A 27,582-nucleotide genomic window follows, 5' to 3' on the forward strand; every position below is an offset into this window, starting at 1 on the left:
CACTTAATATGTCAAATACAGTAATATATTTGGTGTCATTACCTTATATATGAATTATTGTGAAAAGATACACTGGACACTTAAAAGTGTTGATGAAATAAATATGTAAAACACTTAAATACTGAATCTTGAAATTAACATTGATAATTGATATATATATATTACATTAAATAATATATATCAATTAAAAACTAAAGAGATTTAAACTTATGTACATGTATAATACATGTACATAAGTTTAAATCTCTTTAGTTTTTAATTGATATATATACCATCCCATACCTTCCCAATACGATGTAACCAGCTAAAGCTAATCTCAGGAACTGCAGAAGCAATCCTCACCAAACTGGGTGTCAAGTGGCAGTGGGGGCATTTATGTCTTACAGACATTTTCTAGTTTTGCGTAAAATTTGGCCAAGACCTGTTCATATATGATTAGCTCAGAATTAGTACGCAAACGTGTTTATCAGCACTCAGGGATCAATAAATGTATAAGCTGACAATTGAAACTCGTACAAAGGTCATATATATTTTACCGAGTAAATTATTTTAGTTCTAAAGACTCGTTAACACGACCACAGAATTATTTAAGTATTGAATGAATCCGTAATTGTAGGAATGTGTGCACAGAAGCTAGCAATGCATGAGAGTTAATGGTAATGTTTGTAATTAGCCCCTAATGCACGTCATCAACAGCAAGCTTCAGAAGTCATTAAGGATTGTCAGCATGACATAAAACTATCATTGCAAGTACTTTCAATAGTTCCAAATTGCAGACATATACAATTTATATAATTAGCTAGCATTTATTTTACATTTCAGGTATAAATGAATATTTGCAAAGTCTAAATGTTGAGGGTACAATAAATTAATACATTATAGCCCACCTGAGGGAAATCTGATATGGCCTTATTCTGGAAACATACATGAATTTTTTAAATCATACACGTTTTCCATACATATATCAGTAAGATAATTTGGTGTGTTTATTTGATGAATCTATATTGGTAAAAGGCCCCACCCTAATTCAAAGTTAATGCGTTGCTCTCTTGGATTATAAAAAAAGGGCAGTCATATGGCTGCAGTTTGGCACAATGGCAATCAATGTATTGTGAAATGAATTGATGACATTTTGCATTGTGACACCTCATGATCAGGTCTTGGACTTAATTATATACAAATCATGTATTTATATTTCAGAAATAACTGCAAACATTGCACATTACAGTTTTGATAAACATATTAATGCAAAAAAAATCAGTTTAGGTTTCCATGCATATGATGTGTTCTAAATCTGTAGGAATGAAAGGACATGGTCTGAAGCATCATTAGGCGACGAAAACCAAATTTTGTGTAAATAGTGGATCAGGTTGGTTTGGTTTTGTTTATTTAGATTAACGTCCTATTAACAGCCAAGGTCATTTAAGGACAGCCTCCCGTGCGTGCGAGATGCATACGTGTGGTGAGTGCGTATGTGTGTTTTGGGAGGCTACGGTATGTTCGTGTTAAGTCTCCTTTTGATAGGCCGGAACTTTTGCCAATTTATAGTGCTACCTCACTGAAGCATACTGCCAAAGACACCCAGCAGCACACCCTGACCGGTCACATTATACTGACAACGGGCGAACCAGTCGTCTCACTCCAAATATGCTGAGCGCTAAGCAGGAGTAGCAACTACCATTTTTAAAGACTCTGGTATATATGTCTCGGCCAGGGGACAGAACCCAAAGCCTTCCTCACAGGGGCGAACGCTCAACTAAAGGCCAAAAGTGAGGCATTGTCAAGGGAGACATTAGGAAGTAGAAAGTTGTTAAGAAAGAAGAGAAAAGATAAGATCCCAAATTTACTATTTAGTCGCCTCTTACGATCATGCAATGGGGGCAGCAGGTACAATTTTTATGCCCTACCTGCAGGGCATAGTAGATAGTTGATCAGGTTCTTGATTGAAAGTTGAATAGGTTGTATAAAAATGATTTTTTTTTATAAAAATTTTAATCTATAATATTGTATTTTTACCTGTGTCTATAAACACATTCACATTGAAATCCATTTCTCTCAACCTTTAAATTTGCAATATATGTCATAAATCCAACAATATAGTCTACAGCCATTTAATTCCTGGCATCAGAAACTGGCTATAGCTAGTTGGCCATATATCTCGCCTAATACAATCAAATATGGACAGATTTACTGTAGCACCAGCTTTCATTTTTAAAAAATCATATAAATGTAAGAATTGATTAACGGCTTTCATTTGACCCTTGCCATTTTGCAAGAGTTACATTATATGACACATATATATATGTCGAATTGACATTTCTTTTCTGGAGATTATGAAGGCCTTGAAAGTCATGATACCGTATTTAACCTCAAGTAAGTCTTCTGCCCTAGTATAAAAGATTAAGTACTAAAATTTGGTGAGGAATTATTTGTGAACTACTTTTGAAAATCAATGATGCTGCAAAAATGAAAATGACGGTTTATTTGTGGACATACAGTATATAGGTTATACAGGGGCTTTTTTGCAGACAAATATGGTAATGAAACTTGCAAAGGGTGCTGGGAAGACTAAATGAACTCCGGATCAGTTTCCTTGAATCTCACCGAAAAATTACGATTAAGACACTTATTTTCTGCATGTTTTTTCACTGCAAATTCAAAATGTCTGTTCATTTTCACTGCATAAATATTAATGAAAGCTTTTCAATGGTGAAGATGAATCTTGTGTTTTGTGTTGGAATAATGCTTTTCCAGATTTTTCAATTCAACGTGTTAGTTTGAGGTCAGATTCAGTGAAATCACACTGAATAACCCTAGAAAGCTTTGATGTTGAAAAAAAAATCTTCAGGCCGAAGTATATCATTCAAATTGACAAGCTATAACAGTAAGATAGAAAAGGCGGCTAGAAAAGTCAGTTACTTTTCCATGAAGCTTATTACCATTAATTTTATTAATTCATGTGTTTATGTTAGAACTATTCAGGACATCTTTGTCATGTTCGTGGTCTTTTTGCTTCATATATTATTGCCTTGACTCCGGATCCTTGGCCTGGGTCTTCACATTTAAAAACTTGATGACACCTGAACAAATGATGTGCAGCATGTGATCATGACCTTGCAATTAATTTGATAATTGTATAATTTGATGACCAACCACAGAGAGTTGTTAGGGCGAAGGCACCAGAGTGTATATACTTGATGCAAATTTTCCCTGGAATCTTAATGAGTTTTGGAGGTGAATATTTACATGTGTTGACTGACATAGTCGGTGAGATTAATCTGTGTAGCTGACATCATGACATATATACCACATCAGTTTTGTTTTTTAGATGGTTGGAGTGGCCTTCGGGATATATTTCTCAGCAAAAAGTTGTCAACCTTTAATTATTAAAAAACAAATTGCCACAAAACTTTTTTGTACCATAATAATGCAAATGAACTACCTATATTATAAATATATATGTACGTAGGCAAGTATATGTGCTGTAATTACATGTATGTATAATTAATGCATGTGTCCCTGTATGTCCATTTGGCATGTGTATCCCATCAGTCATCAGAGATGTTATAGAACCAGGGCCCAGTTGTACGAAAGTTGATTAGCTTATATTAACCATGGCCACTTCATTAGTGAAGATATCCTTTTGCCTTTACTTCAAAACCTCTGTGTGTGTATTCTTTAATATAGGCAGGTAGGAGAAAACTGAGGAGTGTTATTGTTTCATGAAAATTTGTCAAGTTTTATCAGAAATGACTTCATCAGGATTTTAAAATTGTTGTTAAACTGTGATTAGCTTATTAACCTTTTGAACAACTGGGCCCTCCAGATGTATATGTGGGTTTTTAAAACTATACCCAGTTAAAATATAATTAGTACACAGGATATGGACCACTGTTGAAACGGAAAGCAACTCAAAGCTTTTTAGATTTCATTCTCAGGATAAGGAAATGATAAATGCTTCCTATGTAGATATTGAAGCCAATGCAGATAATTCAGCAATACACAATTCTATATTGTCATCATTGTTGTATAGATAGGGAAATGTATTCAGGATTTCAGCATTGTTTATCTCAGCTGTTGTTGTATAAACAATACCAGCTAGGCTTGGCTATTGTAACTAAGGAGGACAAACGGGGGAAAATTGATTGCAAGTTGGAGGTTAGTGTTCTAGCAAATTAAAGACACATATACATGTGCCGCAATATTATGTTCTTTTTCTGTGTATATATTTCTGATTATAGAAGATGATCATTTTGTTAATTAATTCATTTAAGAATGAGTATCCTCAGCTTTTTTTGTTAACATCTGTTGTTTCCTTCTTGAGACACAATAATGTGTATGTGCATCTGTCAAAATATGAGCCATAATTCTGTTCACAAATTGATCAAAGTCCCTTTAAGATTATCTTCTGTGAAGAATTCTCAGTGTGTCATGATCAGTTGCAGAGATGATTTGTACATTTATAATTACAGTTAACCCTGTTATAAAGGACACCTCTATATAAAGGACACCTGTCTATAAAGGACAGACTCATCAGACCCACATGCATGGACACCTTCCAATTTGCCATATAATTAACCTCTGTATAAAGGACATGTGTCTATAAAGGACACTTTTGTTATGTCCTTTTGGTGTCCTTTATAGACAGGTTTGACTGTATTTATACGTATATATGTATAAATATTGAAAAAACATGGCTCTCATCTCTAAAAAAGGCTTTTAAATTCTGGATCTACTGTAATTGTAGCATTGTAGAATGTTTTCCCACATATTTACTAAAACTAGAATTCTGTAAAATTATACTGACAATGACAATTGCTTTTCCAATTTGCAGGTCTGTTTTGAGAGTCCTTTATAAATCTCGAGCTTCGTCTCGATGAAAATTAATTTGTAGCTCTATTTAATATTTCTGTCTTAATGTCAATCTGATAAGGGCAACACGTCTTAAATTATTATCCCTGCTTATTGGATAATTGTCACCAGTGCTTTGTAAACTCAAGCTCCTCCTACATTTCTTGATGCATTTTTCCATGAAAAATTAGTTATAAAGCTTTAACTAACTAAGGAAGACCATCAGAAGTACATGTCCATAAAGTTAAGAATTTTGGCTGATTTTCACTTTTTTAAAACTATTTATTGTCTGTTGTTTTGTTTTTTGTTATTTGTTTGTTGTTTTTTTTTTGTAAAAAAGTTTTAAAAAATCTTGATATTGTCTTTAGGGTGATGTGCAGGATTCGTTGTTATTTAACCATTTGTATTCAATTTCTTTTCAGGTGATTGATTTAGGAGAAATCATCATGGCCGTGTGACATCCTTGTCTGACCTTTGCCGTAACCATGTTGACCAATACAGAGTCAGCCGTGGAGCCGGTGCCTGAGAAGGGGATGTTCGATTGGGCGTACAATGGGGTGAACTTTGACCTGGCTGGAAATGGCGGGGAGGAATGTCGGAACTTCATTGTGTTATCTCAGAGAATATTGGAGAGTATATTTGCATGTATAGTAGCTGGATTTATGATTTATCCGTCGTTACTACGTCTGACACTTCCAAAAAAAGTGACGCCCATTGATAAAACGGACCGATGTGGGAAACGTATCTTACTAGTGGTCATGTGCCTGACTTTTGGGATTGAACTTGGATTCAAGCTCGCCACAGGACAAATGATATATACTCTGAATCCGTGTCATATTGTGACTATCATTCAGGTAAGAATTGCTGGTCTAAAATTTCATATACCAAATTGCAATAAGCACAGATAAACTTATTACTGGGCATGAGCTTATTGCCTGATTACTAGGGTATGTACAAATATAGGTGATTGGATCACAATAATTAAATGAATCTTCAAAGATGGGTTGCATTTTAGTTGGCTTTATGCTTCCATACGACTTAATATGGGGTATATATATATATATATATACTGTTTAACCCTGATTTTGTTTCATCAATCCTTCTGTCTTTGCGTCCTTCAATCCACTGCTGCAAGTTTTTTTGGGGTCATTTGTAGGGGTTGAAAACAAAAGGGAGAAACAGGCATTGATGTTACAATTACTCAATCATTCATAATTATAAGGCCAAAAAATATATTGCACATGCATGCTAACATTTCTGCTGACATGGGCAGAAAAAAGACAGGTAAGTAGTGAGGAAATCTTTTTATTTTTGATTAGGTTATCTTAAGGCTATATAGACATGTGATCTTGACTTTTATTGTTCTTCCTTCCTTGAAAATAGTAAAAAAAAACTTCAGGGTTATAGGCACAGAAATATAGGGGTAAGCAGAGACACAGGTATTTTTTTTTTTTTTTTTGCCGTACATTGATGATATAAAAGCTCTATACTGCGAAGAAAAGTAAATGTTTAGTTTTAAATTGATTTACGGTATTTGATAGCTTATGTGATTGTATAACAGCCGATCTGCATGTGCTGACGTCAAATGAATGCGGCTTGATATCGATTCATAATATCGGTCCCTTTAATAAACTTTTTTCTGAAAGTTATATCAATATACAGTTAGCAGCTGTCACTGATACGGAGTAATTAAAACGTGACAATCAGAAATGGTTTATTTTTATGACTGATATCTGTGATAGACATTCAACACTACTGTATGAAAACTTGATATTATTTAATTACAATATTGGCACAGTAAGCCAATGAATATTGATCATGATTACTATATAAAATGTTGCATATTATATCTATAGATACATGTGCACATATGATGTATATATACATTACTTAGATCTTTTCAATAAATATTCAAAATGCACTTCTCTTCAGTAATACATTAACACATAAAAGTGATTTTTGGATTGACAGATATATTTGAGGTCTGTACTGTGGATTTTCCTGTGGGCGTTTCAAGCTCACTGAAATTTTGAGTGTCTATATAGACAGTGGAACTTCGTTTTCTTGGGCCATGAATATATATACCATATCTCTAGCAAAAAAGTTTATTCTTTATATAAAAATTTCACTGATAGAACTCAGTTTTTAGTTCAAGATATATATAAGCAGGGTGATAGAGTTATCATAATCGATAACAAAGTCTGTATCTTTCAGTAAATTGTTAAAATATTTCGACTCACCAATAATTGGAAGACTTGGCAGCATGAAGATAAAAAAATCAACAAAATTGATACATCCTTACGTCTTATCATGATAGAATGTTATTCTAATTATCATTATTATAATTAAACATCCTGCAATTTGCCCAGTGATCTATAGCTAGTTTATACAAGTTAAAAAATAATACAAATTCTTCCATGTTGTTCATGGAGATGGGGCTTATGGAATCTTGTTGATGATGTGATAGGAATCTTGTTGATAATCTGATAATTCATGTATAAATAAACCCTGAATTAAAATCACGATTATCTTGTAACCTTATATATACCAATTTGTTGTATACTGACCTTAAAACAAGTTTGTGTTGTTTATTGTGTGAAATCGGGCTTTTGTAATAGACAATGCGTACCATATCGTAATCATGTACTAGCTAATTACACAGCACTTAAGCTTGTTACAGCCCATTTAAACAAAATGAGGATGGTCGATTTTAATCCTCTTTACATTTGATTAAAGGCTTGCATTGACATTCACAGAGATATGATCGGTGAAGGATTTAAAATAATAAGAATTAAACCTGCTTTAAAGTTTCCAGTTACTTTTGTCAACCAGATTTTCATAAATCCTGAAAAGTAATTAAATTATTTTTTTAATATCAGATTATTTAGATAAAAAGAGTTGGTGAAATTTTATCACCAATGCAAAAAAATGGATTCTTTATGACTTGCCATTATGGGGTTAAAGGGGCATATACATCTTGAATTCCTGTATGGCTCTCAAAGCGTTATTCCCTTGCGAATTTCATGAAACTACTGTCTACAAGTTCATGTATGACATACCTTGTTTATGAGAATACTATGAATGCATGTTTGATTTTCAGGGTTCCAAGCTTAAGGTCAAGGCTATCATTAATGAAGGGCAATTAGGTCACCATTTCTATTTATAGATTCATCAATATCACTCTAGAAATTTTATTTCCATGACAGATTTTGATTGATTTCCTAAAAAGTTCATGTCTGAAATTATTTCCAGTAAGTTAAAATCATGTCAAGGCTAGTGCTGAATATCTAATTATATATATAAGCCTACTGGTGTCATTCATGTGTCATTAGACTCATATGTGTCTCACATTTGCCTATGACTTCCAAGGCCTGTCACAATTAGATTACTTTGTTTTAGCAGTAAAGTAATTTCTTCATGTATTACTAGGTACCAAATCCACTTAAGTCAAGGTCTAATGAGTTTTTATTTTGGGTTTCAAGGCCACTTGTATAATTCATAGATGTAGTGTATTTTTGAAACATTGATACTAAATTTACATAGAAACAGGGAAATCATCATGTAATTGTGTCCTTTTTTCCCCGAATTTCCTACATAAAAACCAAGAAATCCAATTTTCTTGGTTATAGATTTAAATTCAATTTGAATCTCAAACTCTCTGGGATGAATTCGAATGAAGATTTTCTTATTACATTAAGCTTTAAATCTCGTACATGTAACATCAGATAGCATATCATGTACATGCAACTGCACACACAGTGCAGAAATTCATTGACATCAAGTTACATAAAGAATTTCTCAGATCCTGCTTTATACAATACAAATTTAAATTGAATACTGGGTAAACTTGATAAACAAATAATAGCTTTACATAACAGCTAGCTTCCTCACAGACAGTGTGTCTGGACGAATATTCATTGTAACTTTAGGTGGTATTTAGGGAAATCAGACTCTATGTACTTAGACAGGGGCAAGTTGATGTCTCGGAACAAGCTGGTACCTGGTATATCCTGATTTATGAGATTTTGTGTAATTTTGTACAAGGAAGAAGGAACTGTTGTTTGTGTGCTAGATCATGATGAAATGCTAATGTAATATTTCCTTTTACCACTTAACATATATGCAGACTGGAAGCCTGACGGGTAGAGTGCGAAATGTATATATACTGCAGTACATTACAAAATCTTTATATGTGACATTATGTCATCGTCTCAAACACACAGAAATCTTGTTGTTGTCTTCTGGGATTGATGTTGGGACTTTGTCACCTTATATTACTAGCTCAGACTAGTGGGAATTTTCTTTTAGCCTATAAATATATATATATATAAGTAAAATAAAAAAACAACTCTCCGTTAGCGCTTTCGTCGCGTCATGGCGACTCTTCTGAAGAGTCGCCATGACGCGACGAAAGCGCTAACGGAGAGTTGTTTTTTTTTATTTTACTTTTATAATTCGTCCGTAAGGATAAAAACAATTTATTATCTATATATATATATATATATGGTAGGATGTCTTCCATGGGAGTGAGAGGTTGCTAGTTCGAGCCCCAGTTCAGGGTATTTTTATTACTGCTTCCTGTTACATAATTACACTTGTTTGATTTCTAAGAAAAACGAGATTACTAGATGTTCAATCAAACGCGGGTTGCTGATCTGTCATTACGTGTGTACTTTAATTCAGAGTGATGCAAATCTTTCCTTTATTATAGATTGAGGCTTATTTCTTATATTCGAAATACAAACTTACATAGAATGTTTATTCATCAGTAAAATAAAAAGTTTAGGGCCATGTATGTCTACAAACTGTAGGCCTAGGATGGTGTGAGGTAATAAAATCTTGTACCTATAAAATTGTGGATGTCACTGTCCAGGGTAAGAGAACATCTCACATCTGTACATATATCTCAGTCTTTGGCAGCTTTCTGTTTCATGCCATCTTGTCTTACCCAAGGATGCTACTATATACTCTCAGAATGAGATAGATTGATCTGGAGGCATACAGGCTTGGTAACAGATTCTGTTAATGTAAACAAACTAGACACACATGGTCATTGGGAGCTTCTGAGATCCCATAGAGTGGCTGTGGGGTCATAGGATGGGAACAGTAACTGTACAGTATATATATATGTCATGGGATGTAGATCTATATCACTGCAGATATATGTTATGGTATATAGGTATAAGATGCAGTGCTTCATGTAAACAATATACCTGTGACCCACCTCAGGTGTGTAAGGTACTGTTGATTATATATAGGTAATGGGTGGTCTAATGGCACAATGGAAACACTAGCGTTAAACCTAGGTGGCCAGGGTTCAATTCCCGATCATCGAACATAAAAATGCTAGCTGACCAACCACATGGGTACTCCAGTTATACAGTAACATGGTTACTCCGGTTATAACATGGTTACTCCGGTTATAACATGGGTACTCCGGTTATAACATGGGTACTCCGGTTATAACATGGGTACTCCGGTTATAACATGGGTACTCCGGTTATAACATGGGTACTCTGGTTAGAACATGGTTACTCCGGTTATAACATGGGTACTCCGGTTATAACATGGGTACTCCGGTTATAACATGGTTACTCCGGTTATAACATGGGTACTCCAGTTATAACATGGGTACTCCGGTTATACAGTAACATGGGTACTCCGGTTATAACATGGTTACTCCGGTTATAACATGGTTACTCCGGTTATAACATGGGTACTCCGGTTATAACATGGGTACTCTGGTTATACAGTAACAAGGGTACTCCAGTTATAACATGGGTACTCCGGTTATAACATGGGTACTCCGGTTATAACATAGGTACTCCGGTTATAACATGGGTACTCCAGTTATACAGTAACATGGGTACTCCAGTTATAACATGGGTACTCCGGTTATAACATGGGTACTCCGGTTATAACATGGGTACTCCGGTTATAACATGGGTACTCTGGTTATAACATGGGTACTCCTGTTATAACATGGGTACTCCGGTTATAACATGGGTACTCCGGTTATAACATGGGTACTCCGGTTATAACATGGGTACTCCGGTTATAACATGGGTACTCCGGTTATACAGTAACATGGGTACTCCGGTTATAACATGGGTACTCCGGTTATAACCTGGGTACTCCGGTTATAACCTGGGTACTCCGGTTATAACCTGGGTACTCCGGTTATAACATGGGTACTCCTGTTATAACATGGGTACTCCTGTTATAACATGGGTACTCCGGTTATAACATGGGTACTCCTGTTATAACATGGGTACTCCGGTTATAACATGGGTACTCCAGTTATAACATGGGTACTCCGCGCCGGTTATAACATGGGTACTCCGGTTATAACATGGGTACTCCAGTTATACAGTAACATGGGTACTCTGGTTATAACATATGGGTACTCCGGTTATAACATGGGTACTCCGCGCCGGTTATAACATGGGTACTCCGGTTATAACATGGGTACTCCGGTTATAACATGGGTACTCCAGTTATACAGTAACATGGGTACTCCAGTTATTACATGGGTACTCCGGTTATAACATGGGTACTCCGGTTATAACATGGGTTAACTCCGGTTATAACATGGGTACTCCGGTTATAACATGGGTACTCCGGTTATAACATGGGTTAACTCCGGTTATAACATGGGTACTCCGGTTATAACATGGGTACTCCGGTTATAACATGGGTACTCCGGTTAAAACATGGGTACTCCGGTTATAACATGGATACTCCGGTTATAACATGGGTACTCCGGTTATAACATGGGTACTCCGGTTATAACATGGGTACTCCGGTGATAACATGGATACTCCGGTTATAACATGGGTACTCCGGTTATTACATGGGTACTCCGGTTATAACATGGGTACTCCGGTTATAACATGGGTACTCTGGTTATAACATGGGTACTGCGGTTATAACATGGGTACTCCGGTTATAACATGGGTACTCCGGTTATAACATGGGTACTCCGGTTATACAGTAACATGGGTACTCCGGTTATAACATGGGTACTCCGGTTATAACCTGGGTACTCCGGTTATAACCTGGGTACTCCGGTTATAACCTGGGTACTCCGGTTATAACATGGGTACTCCTGTTATAACATGGGTACTCCTGTTATAACATGGGTACTCCGGTTATAACATGGGTACTCCTGTTATAACATGGGTACTCCGGTTATACTCCGGTTATAACATGGGTACTCCTGTTATAACATGGGTACTCCGGTTATTACATGGGTACTCCTGTTATAACATGGGTACTCCGGTTATAACATGGGTACTCCGGTTATAACATGGGTACTCCGGTTATAACATGGGTACTCCGGTTATTACATGGGTACTCCGGTTATAACATGGGTACTCCGGTTATAACATGGGTACTCCGGTTATAACATGGGTACTCCGGTTATACAGTAACATGGGTACTCCGGTTATAACATGGGTACTCCGGTTATAACCTGGGTACTCCGGTTATAACCTGGGTACTCCGGTTATAACATGGGTACTCCGGTTATAACCTGGGTACTCCGGTTATAACATGGGTACTCCTGTTATAACATGGGTACTCCGGTTATAACATGGATACTCCGGTTATAACATGGGTACTCTGGTTATAACCGTTAACTCCAACAGACAGACCTGAAGCTCATGCACTTCCTTTTGAGCCAACAAAAAATGGTTAATACAATTATATATATAAGTTGATACAACTTGTTTCATTATTGTTGTAAAATAAATAAAGTTCAAATTTCACATATATGTAATTGTAAAGCAAAATTCAGTGATTTCTATACCTTGTAAGATTTGTTGAAATTTTTGGCTTCTATTTAATTTTTTGAATATGTGGAATGAAAGTATAAAGTGTTTGCCATATATATATATAACTTAGCAACACAAATGACGAAGGAAGACAACTTTTTGACTCGTGCCCTGACCATATATACCCATATGTCATGATGCAGCAAAAACCGAATTCTGTCAATTTCAAGCCTCCTTGAAATATTATTCAAACACGGACATATATATATACGACTACTGTTTTTTTCTGTATAGAAGATGGTATAGATTTTAAGGTCCATATATTAGTTTAATTATATATAGCAGAGCCAAGAATATTGACCAGGGAGATATATATACTACGACTGCATGTATTCAATGGTTCGGGTCAATATCTCTGGGTTTTGTTTGTATTTGATAATATAATAATCTGTGAGTAAGAGTAGGAACGTGATTTATTTATCGAAACATGAGAGGACATCGATCTCGGATAATGTCTTCTCTGTTTAGCTGTCCGGATGTGATCGTGTGGTGATGTGGTCATCATTGATAAAATTTTAAACTTTGAACTCTACGTATCATTTTGATGAGGTACATTATTGCGCAGATGTTTGATGTATACAGAGATATGTTTTTTTAACCAACAAAGGGAAAAAAATAATAAACTTAACTTCTGGAACCGCTGTCTTAAGATAACAAAATCAGAAATAAAATTCATCTTTATAATTTTTGTCTCACGGATATGTTTAGAGGATTCTAAGATTCAAACTAGGGGAGATAATCTAGCATTAGAATTTAGCTGAGCTATATATATCCTTTAAAAAAACATCATAGTTGGCAATTACCAGTCTGTAAAGTTAAAAGACAAATCATTTACATATATTTATATAATTATCTTACCCTGCAGGGTGGGGGTATTGATAAGTTAATTGCAATGATTTAGATCTTGATGAATAGATAACAATTTATTTTAGGAAATTGAAATTTTAATTTTTGATTGCAAATTAAGGAAGTAGAACTTCCAAAAACAAAATTGTTTACAGATTCTAATCTTAGTCAAACTGAATTTGATCAATTTTTCCAATTATATCTGTACACCATTAGTGTTTAGATGTTTGTGGTGTAGATAAATTGATAATGCAGTTAATTAGTAATGGTAAATTACTACAGCTGGTAGTAGTCTCTCTTGTAATCACAGCAGTAGGATGGGTTCAGGCAACACAAATAAAAAGGGTGGCCTTTAATTATCCCACCTCTAGAGAGTCTGAAGTTGTGTCCTTTGAGAAATGATATCAGGGCTAATTAGGACACATGTACAGCTCCCTGACAATTACATGGGTGTGCTGGCATCGATGCACATCCATAGCAGACTGGGTAAGTTAATGCAGGTCTCAAGTGTCCACATGCTTACAATACATGTACACCCATGTCAGAATACATGTACAGGGAGCAAAGCCTGGAATTCTCTGTTAGACAGCTATACAGCTAAATCAAAAACACATGTACACGTGTAAACAAGACATGTACATGTAAACAACACATTAATGTAGGACATAGTCTAGCATTGTGTCACCTGCTGTGTTTGTACACTAAACCTCACACATTACAGATGCTCAACATTATATAGGTGTTCACATTCTTCGTCATCCGTTACGTAAATGTCACAACAAACACAGCTGCTAGGCCTCCGGTCAAAATTAAGCATTTCTGGAATCTCGTATATCATCACAATAGTCCATAAATTTCAAAGCTTGTTCTATAAAGACATTTAATCTACATAACTGAGTTGAAAGGCAGATTTCAATGCTACAAGGTATATGTATTATGTTTGAGCAGATCAGTTTTTAACAAGTGGCAAAATCTTCGAAGAAAAATAATAAAAACAAACAAAAAACACAGATCATTATATATTCATGTCAATAAATTAAAAAAAGAGCAGGAAATGTATTAATGAAAAATAATTTTTTTATTAAAATCAAAATTTTCAGAAATGAACTTGTCCTTTTCAACATTTTTCATTCTGATTTGAACAGGTTACTCATTATAAGTTGATCACCAAAAATCTTGTATCAGATAGCATATATGTATCGAGTGCCATATTAAGGTTGAGCAGTTATATAATTAAATCCTAATTATCATGATGCCTTTTTTTTTCGTGTTATTTCTTCTCGGCAGATATCTTTAATTTGGAATTTAAACCATTAAGTGATAAGTAGCTATATATAAGTATAGACTCTGCTTCCTGGTTCATTACGTAGACTGTATTCCCAATTTTTCTTTGTATTATATATTATACTTAATTCTTCATAAGTAAAAATCCTCCAGTGATGACCTAACTTGTACAATTCAGATCACAATACCCATTAAAATTTGTCAAATATGATACTGCTCAAAATTTGTGTGGCCATGTAATAGATACCCCTACGCAACCACGTTGTTATAATTAGGTATTCATGATTGAAAAATAATAGATTTACCCCGAGCTCTCAGGTGTCAGCCAAAATGCAATTTAGTCCTTCATGTTGAAAAAAGTGCTTGAGCAAATACCTATCTATCAAAAAATTATCTGGAGCACTAGAAAAGTTATCTGTATGGTATTTTTTGCTTCTTTGACTTTGGTTTGACCTTGTGCAGCAGAATTTGGTTGTGTTGTAATAATCACTATATATATACATATGTATATATAGTGTGGACAAACCCATGGCCAGCTAGACTAGTTTTACTATTCATGTAGGGTTGGATATGGTTATCCATGGTAACAGTCACTAATGGTAGACCATGGTGGTCCCAGAACCATGGTTATCCTTGGTGGTCACGTACAGTCACTATGGGATATATATGGTAGACCGTGATCCTAGAACCATGGTCACAGTTGACATCACTATGGTAGACCATGATCCTCGAACCATGGTCACAGTCACTATGGTAGACCATGATCCTAGAACCATGGTCACAGTCACTATGCATGGTAGACCATGATCCTAGAACCATGTCACAGTCACTATGGTAGACCACAATCCTAGAACCATGTCACAGTCACTATGGTAGACCATGATCCTAGAACCATGGTCACAGTTGACATCACTATGGTAGACCATGATCCTCGAACCATGGTCACAGTCACTATGGTAGACCATGATCCTAGAACCATGGTCACAGTCACTATGGTAGACCACGATCCTAGAACCATGGTCAGTCACTATGGTAGACCATGATCCTAGAACCATGGTCAGTCACTATGGTAGACCATGATCCTAGAACCATGGTCACAGTCACTATGGTAGACAATGATCCTAGAACCATGGTCAGTCACTATGGTAGACCATGATCCTAGAACCATGGTCAGTCACTATGGTAGACCATGATCCTAGAACCATGGTCACAGTCACTATGGTAGACAATGATCCTAGAACCATGGTCACAGTCACTATGGTAGACCACGATCCTAGAACCATGGTCACCGTCACTATGGTAGACAACAATCCTAGAACCATGGTCACAGTCACTATGGTAGACCACGATCCTAGAACCATGGTCAGTCACTATGGTAGACCATGATCCTTAGAACCATGGTCAGTCACTATGGTAGACCACGATCCTAGAACCATGGTTATCCATATGGTCAGTCAATATCGTAGACCATGGTCGCCCTCCCTATGGTAGACCATGCATGGTCCCAGGACACTTGGCATTTGTCCACATATATATATACTGGTGTAACATGTTTACTTTTTTGCTGTCTAGACAGGACATATTGGTTGGTGAAACACGGAAAGTGTTTTCCTGCAGCAAAGAAGACTATTTCCTAGAGCAGGATAACGTGTCATTGTGGTTGATCATATACACATGTAAAGTTAGACATGTAATTTGTTGCCCTGGCCTGCAGCTTATAATTAAAGTGTGTTTTAAATGTACTACCTCTAACCAAGCACTATGCATCAGTCCATTCGTCTCTTAAATTGTGCACTAAGGTCCTTTGTGAAACTTCTTTTTTCCAGACATGGAGAACAATATGGCTGCCAGATAGCCAATTTTGAATAATAAAGTTGTTACCAGATGGTCATCTCATTATCAAATTTCAGTTTCAAAATGTGAAAATGTAATAAGTGCATGCTTGAAATTTATTTGAGATATTACTTTTGTAGAGGTACTTTTTTAGGCATGGAACTGGATTCATCAATACCTTTAATTACTGCTAATTCATCATACAACCTTCATACAACCTTCATTTGTTTTGTCCCGTATAACATGTTACATATATACTGTCTGCACACAATATAGGATACTTAATTCATTACTTTGATATATTATTGTTTAACATCCTATGAACAGTGCAAATGTGGGTTTTGAAGGCAGCTGTATGTTTGTGTTAAGTGTCCTTGAGGTAGTATGGAACTTTTGCTGATTTATAGTGCTATCTTTCTGAAGCATACTGCCAAAGACATCCAGCAGGACACCCCACTCGGTCACATTATATTGACAATGGGCAAACCCAGTCATCCCACTCCTAATATGCTTAGTGCTAAGCAGGAACCGCCATACTTATAAACAGTGATCACCACATACATATGTATGTCAAACTTTTAAGTACGTCTGTCCTTGTCCTATAGCATTCCTGCCCCTGCCTACTGGTACAACATTAAGGCATATATTTGTGTAATATTTAAAGTCTGCATTGATGAATATCCACAATTTTTCATTTGAGTTATTCTTATTTTCAGATCTATTGTTTGGCAGCTCCTCCAACGCGGTCGTTAACGGTCATTTTCCGACTCCATCTACACCTGTTGACCGGGGCACCAATAGCTCTCCTGTTCCCGGTCACTAACACAAGACTGGTAAGTTATACAGATCACACATTGTCATCAATTTAGTTAGATAATCAAACAAACCCACTTGGTCTAGTGGTGTAACCTGCAGGTATTTCTGGCTGCTCATCACTGCATCATTGTAACATTCTTTTTAGGAACATATGGTCTTGATGAAGTGGTATACGTATAAAGAGATTAATAAAACAAACCAACTTGGTCTTGTGGTGTAACCTGCAGGTATTTCTGGCTGCTCATCACTGCATCATTGTAACATTCATGTTTAGGAACATGGTCTTGGTGAAGTTGTATATATAAACTGCAGGCAATTAGGTGATGTAGATCAATATGATAAAGTCGAGGCTGATCAGGGCACATGTCATAAAATTGTCTTCCTTCATCATTAATGTATTACAGTGTTAAATGTATACTAGTGACATGACGTAACAGCCATTTCTGATTGATATCAATAATTGACCTGGCCGTTTGGGAAATTGCTTTGACACATGGTGGATATTTGTGTGCAATTTTTCGTTAACTAAAAATTTTTAAAAAGTGTAAAATTTGAGAGAAAATGAGTGAGGGCGTAACATTCATGCTTTATATTGTGGCCTAACGTTTTCATGTATTGCTTGACACTATGTGTCAGAGCTTAAAGGTTTTATCACTTGACACTATGTGTCAGAGCTAAGGTTTTATCACTTGACACTATGTGTCAGAGCTAAGGTTTTATAACTTGACACTATGTGTCAGAGCTAAGGTTTTATAACTTGACACTATGTGTCAGAGCTAAGTTTTTATCACTTGACACTATGTGTCAGTAAGGTTTTATCACTTGACACTATGTGTCAGAGCTAAGGTTTTATCACTTGACACTATGTGTCAGAGCTAAGGTTTTATAACTGGACACTATGTGTCAGAGCTAAGGTTTTATCACTTGACACTATGTGTCAGTAAGGTTTTATCACTTGACACTATGTGTCAGAACTAATAAAGGATTTATCTTTTGACACTAAGTGTCAGAGCAGGTTTTAGCATTTGTGAAATGTCAAGAGCTGAGGCTTTTATTGTAAGTATATATATCGGCCAAATTGAGGTTTTAGTGGGATGGTATTGGGGTTAACACATTATATAATGGTACCACAGACTTATTGATTTCAGACAAAGAAGCGGTAATGTAATTCTCTGACTGAGAAATGTCTCTAGTGCTGTTCTTTATGGATAGACACGGGCGTACATTTAAATATGGGTTGACACCAAATCCTGTCCTGTGGTGCAATATCAAGAGTTGATGTAACACACTAAGTGCATGTGTCCTAATAATGAAAGCAATTGTGGTGTTACGTGGGAGGAAAGTGGAGTACTAGCTAGGAATTAAGCTATGCGATCAGACGGGTGACCCCCATACCTATTCAAATCTATCAGGATATCAAACACCATTAGACCATGCCATGGTCAGCTAGGTAAAGGGTAAAAGCCAATTTCTGCTACACACATATGCCAGGAATTCGAATAAAGCTATTTTAGACGGGCTATATATCTAAAAACATTCATAACAAACGGCCTCAATGTACCAATTATGCAAGGTGCCCTCATAACAAGCTGCCTCAATGTACCAAGGTGGCCTCATCATAACAAGCTCTCATTGCGCCAAGGAGCCCTCATAGTATGCTGTCTCATTTACTAAAGTGCCCTCATGCATATAGCGTGCTCTCTCAATGTACCAAGGAGCCCTCATAACATGCTACCTCATTTACTAACCCTTTCACCCCTACTGACCATATTGGACTTCAAATGATAAATGAATGGCAGAGTCCACTAAAGTTTCATAGGGTTGAAAGGGCTAAAGTGCCCTCATAGCATATATACTACGTCAATGTACCAAGGTGCCCACATATCATATATACTACCTCAATGTACCAAGGTGCCCTCATAGCATATATACTACGTCAATGTACCAAGGTGCCCACATATCATATATACTACCTCAATGTACCAAGGTACCCTCATAGCATATATACTACCTCAATGTACCAAGGTGCCCTCAAAGCAAGCTATCTCATTGTACCAAGGTACCCTCATAGCATATATACTACCTCAATGTACCAAGGTTATACTACCTCAATGTACCAAGGTACCCTCATAACATATATACTACCTCAATGTACCAAGGTGCCCTCATAGCAAGCTATCTCATTGTACCAATTCAAGGTGTCCTCATAACAAACTCCCTCAATGTACCAAGGTGTCCTCATAGCATGCTCCCTCAATGTACCAAGGTGTCCTCATAACAAACTCCCTCAATGTACCAAGGTGTCCTCATAGCATAATCCCTCAATGTACTAAGGCGCCATGCCCTCCCTTCATAGCATGCTCTCTCTCTCTATGTACCAAGGTGCCCTTCATAGCATGCTCTCTCAATGTACCAAGGTGTCCTCATGATCATAGCATGCTCTCTCAATGTACCAAGGTGCCCTCATAGTCCCTAAATGCACCTTTGCCATGGCCACCCTATACTAAGGCACAAAGATTGTCTGTGTAGAGTGGAGGAAGAGACCAAAAACATTGATTGCAGTTTCAAATATCTTGCTTAATAAAGACGATTCTATTCCTGTTAGCAAGTAGTTAAACTTTAAACCTCATGTCCCAAAACACACATCGAAATACATAATGTATACAGTTACACCCGATATAGATTGACGTAAGTTACATCAATATTTGGGTAACACTTGCACATTTGATCAGACAATAAGTTGTTAATATGTGTACCTGTAGAGTTCGGTATGTGTCTAATACCAGGTAGATTATTTGGTGCACTTGCCTGCCCATCTGAAATTTAGGTTTAACATTGTTGATATTTGCCCAAAATGACTATGAATTTATATATATTGTTTTTTCAAGATCTTTTATGGCTGATTCTAGGAAATGATTAAGTCATCATTTTAAGTTGTTAATTTTTGTTCTGTTTACATTATTTTGTTTCTATGATTATTTATTTATTATTATTTTTAGTAATAAGAAGAGACAATGGCCAAGCAAAAAGCTGTCTTTCATTTTTCATCTTCAAACATTTCAACATCAGTGATATTGCCAATAACATATTTACCTCAAATAAGCCCCCTCCATTAGTTTTAAGTTTATATCCTTGAATAAGCCCCCTCCCCTAGTGTTAAAGTTTAGTACCATATTTATCCTTAAATAAGCCCCCTCCCCTAGTGTAAAAGTTTAGTACTGTATTAATCCTCAAATTAGCCCCCTCCCCTAGTGTAAAAGTTTAGTACTGTATTAATCCTCAAATAAGCCCCCTCCCCTAGTGTAAAAGTTTAGTACTGTATTCATCCTCAAATCAACCCCCTCCTTTAGTGTAAAAGTTTAGTACTGCATCAATCCTCAAATAAGCCCCCTCCCCTAGTGTAAAAGTTTAGTACGTATACTGTATCAATCCTCAAATAAGCCCCCTCCCCTAGTGTAAAAGTTTAGTACTGCATTAATCCTCAAATTAGCCCCCTCCCCTAGTGTAAAAGTTTAGTACGTATACTGTGTATCAATCCTCAAATAAGCCCCCTCCCCTAGTGTAAAAGTTTAGTACGTATACTGTGTATCAATCCTCAAATAAGCCCCCTCCCCTAGTGTAAAAGTTTAGTACGTATACTGTGTATCAATCCTCAAATAAGCCCCCTCCCCTAGTGTAAAAGTTTAGTACTGTATTAATCCTCAAATAAGCCCCCTCCCATGGTTAAAAAGTTAAGTATTAAAGTTTGTGGATGGCTTGTTTGTGGAACCAACCACATTTAACTTACTATTTTAAAATTGGTGATTATGCCAAAAAGAATGAAGCTTATTTGTGGACATGGGCTTATTTGTGGACAGGACGATTATTTACAAATAAAATCAATACAGTTGGGAGATCATTGTGAAATTGGGGAACTCACTGAGTCAAAACAGCTGCATAGCCAACAGTTATGGCCAGCGGTGGCCGAGTGGTTCATATGTCCCGACACTTTATCACAAGCCGTCCACCTCTGGGTTGCGAGTTCGAAACCCATGTGGGGCAGTTGCCAGGTACTGACCATAGGGCCATGTGGGGCAGTTGCCAGGTACTGACCGTAGGCCGTTGTTTTTTCTCCGGGTACTCCGGCTTTCCTAGGCCTCCACCTCCAAAACCAGGCACGTCCTTAAATGATCCTGGCTGTTAATAGGACATTAAACAAAATAAACCAAAAGTCAACAAAATGGATTATCAAAAGACAAATAAAATTGCTGTCAACTGTTAAAGGATAACTTGTGCCTTGTTGTAAAGGATAACTCATGCCTTGTTGCAGAAAACTCCTTCAGATAATGATCTTTAGCATTAAAATTGAAGTCTCCACTTGGAAGTGATCCAGTTATATAGAGCCTGAAGTCGGATATAAAATATATAATGTCTATAATTTTCTGTTACCAAAAGTAGATTTTCCATACATGATATATCTGGCAGGGTAAATCTGCTGCTCTCCGACTCAACGTCAATGTAAACTAGCCTGTGATCACTCTGCAACATCAGTATTGATAAAGTATTGATCTGACAGCCTCGCTTTGCCTGCGTATAATTTCCCAAAGGGGCGTATAGAATTCCTTCTAGAACTGGCACCAAATCTGCTGCTGGAAACCTAGATAGTACACGCTCAGGCATTGGTAACCCACAGATATATAAATAAAATATGGGGGCCTTTTCATTAATTCAATTGGCAGAAATTAGCACTGTTTGTACATATGTGATATAGTCAAACATCTGCACTAACCCAACTACAGTTGTTGATCTCAACGAGATGGCACAACCCCATGTGCTAAGTTCCTGTATCTAGAAAAGCTGAAAAGAGAACTATGTTTCCAGGAAGCTGATCATGGAATCCCCGACTGTCCCGTACGTATGATCTTGGATTTCCTTGGGCAAGACATGTTATCCCAAATGCTCTGAATAGCATGAAAGGCATCAATTTTATATTGTTCTGCTGAGCCAACAGCTACTCTAGCTACAAAAAGACTGAAATGTAAACTTTATTTATTTTACAACGATTGCGAAATGAATTACATCAACTTTCGATTTCGATTGTTGGCTTGGATGGAAGCACATGTGGGGTCTTACTTTGGGAGGAAACCAGATACTTGGAGAAGACCCACTTGGTCAGTCAGTTTGTTTAATTGTGTTTGCTGGGTTTATCTCCCTGTGAACAGGAGTGCTTCGAATTCCTTGTAGTAGTTGGTGACTACCTCATTGAACACCATACAGGAGGCTTGTCAACTGCCATCAAATGCAATTAGGGTAATAGCCTCTTGCCCAAAGACTGAACGACAGCACAGACTGGCGTGTTTCTCAGCTGGAACCATGCGCCTTAAATGGATCTTCATCTTGAGGTTACATGGCCACCACTCGACTGAGCTATCGCGGCGCCCCCACAGCAGGTGACCAAATATACCTCTTCATGTCTGATCAGGGAATTGAACAACTGAGGCGAAAGGGAAGTGTGTTTAAATAACCACAGTGCCACATATGACAACCCAGCAATAGGACTCTAGATTCCGTTGAAAAATAAATCTGGCTGACTGCTGTTGACACAATTAACCAACAAATGAAAAAAGCAAACTTCATTTTTATTGACATCATTGATCAAATAAATGTCAGTAATACAATAACATGAAAGTGTTATGTATGCATGTACTGGCTGCATGTGCTTTCATCCTTTATATTGACAGCCAGCTTTAATGTTTTCATCAAAATTGGAGTGTTAGGTTATGGTTTTCTCCATTTAATCATTTCAAACTTTTTCTAACTTCAGTTTCCTACAATTTGTTTGAAACTTTGTAGGCTTTATAATTATGGAGTGTATACTTAGTTGTCTCTTGATTTCATGCCTCTGTCATGAATGGGTGGGGGGGGGGGGGGGGAGATTAGTGTTGCTCATGTTCGTCCCATCACGTCCTGTCCCGTCCCATCCCGTCCCATCACGTCCTGTCCCGTCCCATCCCGTCCCATCACATCCTGTCCCGTCCCATCCCGTACCAATGCAATGTATATACGTAACTAGCTAACCTCAGGAACTGCTGATGTGATCCTCACCAAAATGTGTTTTGAGGGGTGTCAAGTGGCAGCGGGGGCATTTATATGCCTTACAGACATCTTCTAGTTTTAATTTTTGAAAGAGTTATTGCCCTTTGTTTATTTCAATATCTATCTTGCATTGGCCATGGGATCTTTTCAGTTTTGATTTAGATGAAATTCCTTGAAACATTGGTTGGATTCATTAATATTAACATACAGTTTTGGTTTATTAAACATCCATTTGATCCAAACCATTCTCTATGGTACATATCCGGGCTCCATATTTGGTGATTTGAGAATCTACCTGGACAGAATTCTATTGTTCCCTCCCGAGGTGATTAACTCTAACTACAGCGATCAGGTGATATACTATAGTAATAGCAGTATGTATTAAGTTGATCAGGTTGTAGATTTAACTTTATGGTCCAGAGCGAGGAACCCAGTGGAAAAGGTTAGGAAAATCATAACATGTAATATTTATTGAAATTGATTTTCACTCATATTCATGTATGTATACATGAAACTATCGTTAACTGAATCATTTGATTTTGTTCAGTTTCATTTTAAGGATTTTGATATAGAACTATTGGTCGGTATAAACGGCATAGTTTTAATGCTGGTGGTTATAATGTAAAACTGCTGGTGAAATAAATTAACGATCTAATGCGTATCAGCACGGATAACAAAATTATATCAGTTTGAATCATTTTTGAATCATTTTTGAATCAGGAATGTAATTCTCTTAATATGTCATTTGAAAAGATACGTCCACTTATTCAGCTTGCATTCCATCTTACTTTGTTTCGTTTTTAACTGCATTTCTGCATTTTGCATTTACCACTACATTGACCAATCACATACTTAATCTTGACCAGTAAAGCCACCTGTCGCGTTATATCCGGGGCAAAAAGAAACTATACAGCTATGCCGAAAAATACATGTGTTGCCGCTAAATAACATGCCAGAAAAAAATAGGGTAGGCAGGACAGGAAATCTATATATATCTTAAATGGTTTTTACTAAGGTTACACTGACAAGGAATCTCGACTTATATAGTCTTTCCTTGAAAATTACCCGCCAAAAAAAAATTAGGGGAAAAAAATAGGGTCAGCGGAAGTAAAGGTATTCTGTTAGGCCCAATTCAAGTTGATTGAAATATAGATACATATAATAGTATAGCTATTGCATAGAAATGGTACAGCTTTATTTCTAATCTTTATGAAAATAAACATGAAAAGATCATCTAATAGAGAGAGCATGATAAATTAAGTTTATTTCAATGCCTCCGCTAGGAATCGAACGCCGGACCTCTGGCTTATACTAGTGTTATGCTCAACTGATCAAGCTGAAGATAAGTTCTCTCTAGCCGAGTGGTAAGTTGTGACTAGTATTTGCCGTGGGTTGCATCTCTTTTAAGAACAGAAAATATTTTGGACTTTTACATCATATGGAGCTGTCATATAGGTCACATGGCAATGCAGTGTTCTGTATTTACATATATTAGGGCAGATGAATAGAGAAATGCTGAAGGTCAAGGGTCATGGCAATGGCTGGCTTTATAATTAATATTGATTAAAACAACTGGAAATCAAGTTATTTCTTTCATACTGCACGGTTAACTGTCAATTAAGCCATGTGAAACCTGATCTAACATACACAGGGTTGTCATAGATGAGTGACAGCCAACTCGGAACTTTCATCTCCATATTTCGCTCATTTACACAGCTCTCTTTAATCTTTGCTGAATCATCTCCCTACAAACCTGATATCACTTTATCATTTACAATTATATTAAATCTTACCTGATAAAATTTATCCTTTTCACATTTTTAATTTGAAAATAAAAAAGTTTATGTTAATACTTTGAAAATTTTGGACTTTTATGACAGCTGTAACTGTATATGGAGATCCTTTATGCAGGCCTAGGTCCTCAATCTTATAAATTTACATAGAAATTCATCTCATCCTGTGTTTTCAAGAAGCCCATGGTCATGGCAACTGTTGGAATGAAGAGCATTAGCATAGGAGCATTTCAGTTTGTTCCAACAAATGACCTTGACCTATTTTAAAATCAAAAGAGTGCAATTAATGTACTCCATTCTTTGAATATTTTTCTTCAAGATAAAATAGAATCTCATGGTTAGGTAATTTGATATACTTTAGAAGGAGAATTGTAAGAAGGAGAATTGAACTAGCTAAGTCATTGGTAAATGTCACATAAATATAATCAACCAAATACCCTAAGACTCAAAAACAGGGAAGAGATTCATTTCAGACCTGTTGGGCCTCTTGTTTTAATATTTTTGATTATCTGAACTGGTTACAGGGTAGTTTAATGATATTTGCTTTACTAAATATAAAAACAACAATGTTTTTAAACTTTAAACATTATTTGGAGGATATTTAACTGTTATAAATTTCTTTCTGTAGCTTCTGTTTGTACTATTAAATTAGTAAAAGGACTCTTCGTGTGATTCAGTCATGATCAGAACTCTTCAGAAAACCTGTACCGGTACTTGTATTGGGTGTTTTGTAACTTCAAACCCATCAGCTTCCCTTTGTGAGTTATTTGCTATAAGCTAGCTATAGACAAAACCAGACATCAAAGCCATTGTGGTTAAATTTTGGTTTGGTTTTATAATCATTAAAATGAATCAATGATCATTTTTTGATGGAGCATATACTTGTTGAGAGCCGCGATAGCTCAGTCGGTGAGAGCCCCAGCCATGAAATCTCATGTGAAGATCCGATGTGCATGGTTTGATGCTCCCTACCTGTGTCGGTTTGTGTTCTCAAGAAGCTGAGGAATAGGCCGGTCTGTGTTTTCATGGTTATGTCCTTGCGAAAGACACTTTACCTTAATTGCTCTGGACAGTCATGAGACAGGCCTCCTGTTTGTTGTTAAGTGAGGAAGTCACAAACTACTACAAAGAGCATCAAAATGACCCTGGCTGTTTATGGAGCAATAAACCCAACAAACAAAATAAACATCATTATCAGTGTCAATATTATGTTTGAATCTAAAGAGATTTTTACACTTGTTCAGAGTAGGGTGATTCATTGTTATTGGAAAGCTTTTAATTTATAGTTCCAATTACAGATATTAATGAATGGAGAAAGACACAAAGAGCTATTTAAAAGTATCCGAATGATAATCAAGATGGTCATTATAATATCAGATTTCTTATAAATGCTGTTTTGTGATGCTTGGATGTTCTTAATGAGAATTAGTTGAGTGTAAATTATTGAAAATTAAACAAAGCGCAAGATTTTCTAGCTAGAAAATGAAATAAATAGAACAACCATCTGTAATGAAACCAATAATTTGGGTTTTTGTTCTTGTTTTTAATTAAACAGTATGTTGACGAATTTTAAAAGTGGTCATCATAATCACACATGTAGTGAAATTAAACACGCCACCTAGCAGAACTACTTCTTTTTCATGAATGGAATTCCTAAGCCTGTTTATATTACTATACTTTAAGTACTATTGTTTGTGCATATGCAGTGTGTACGGCTCGCTGTCATTCAATGTTGTAAACAAATGCCCATTCATTCATTCAGTTTACAATTCGATATGTCTTCCATACCAGCATGAAACTAAGATTTGGTTTGGTTATTTTGTTAAAAGTCCTATTAACAGCCAGGTTATTTAAGGACATGCCATTTTTTTGAGGTGGAAGAAAGCCTGAGTACCGAGAGAAAAAAACTACTGGCCTTTGGTCAGTACCAGGCAACTGCCCAAAGTGGGTTTCGAACTTGAAACCCAGAGGTGGAGAGGGCTTGCAATGAAGTGTTGGGATACCTAACCACTCGGCCACCGCAACCCCTCTGAAACTAAGAAATATTCCTATCTATGCTTAAGTGATAAAATACATTATGTATGATGTAGATATTATATAATTGGATCCTCTTTCATTTCAGTTACCTTTTGAAGTCCATACCTACTATATACAACACTCTTTGATGTTGGTTATACCTATATATCTACTTATGATAGGAGGTAAGTCATCCTACAAAGAAATTCTGGTAATTACTTGTTAATTCAGGA

General features: G+C 36.4%; 1 protein-coding gene across 1 annotated transcript in view; it reads left to right on the forward strand.

Annotated features, from left to right (window-relative positions):
• The window catches only part of LOC117343029 (transmembrane protein 164-like), a 41,437-nt gene that overhangs the window by 3,288 nt on the left and 10,567 nt on the right, over positions 1-27,582 (forward strand). Inside the window, exons 2-4 of the mRNA XM_033905354.1 lie at positions 5,274-5,705; positions 17,366-17,482; positions 27,456-27,534. Coding sequence (XP_033761245.1) covers positions 5,337-5,705; positions 17,366-17,482; positions 27,456-27,534 — 565 coding nt within the window. The 5' untranslated portion in view covers positions 5,274-5,336. The remainder of the gene's footprint in view (positions 1-5,273; positions 5,706-17,365; positions 17,483-27,455; positions 27,535-27,582) is intronic.

The sequence above is a fragment of the Pecten maximus genome, chromosome 14 (genome assembly GCF_902652985.1).
Source record: "Pecten maximus chromosome 14, xPecMax1.1, whole genome shotgun sequence".
Classification (NCBI taxonomy): domain Eukaryota; kingdom Metazoa; phylum Mollusca; class Bivalvia; order Pectinida; family Pectinidae; genus Pecten; species Pecten maximus.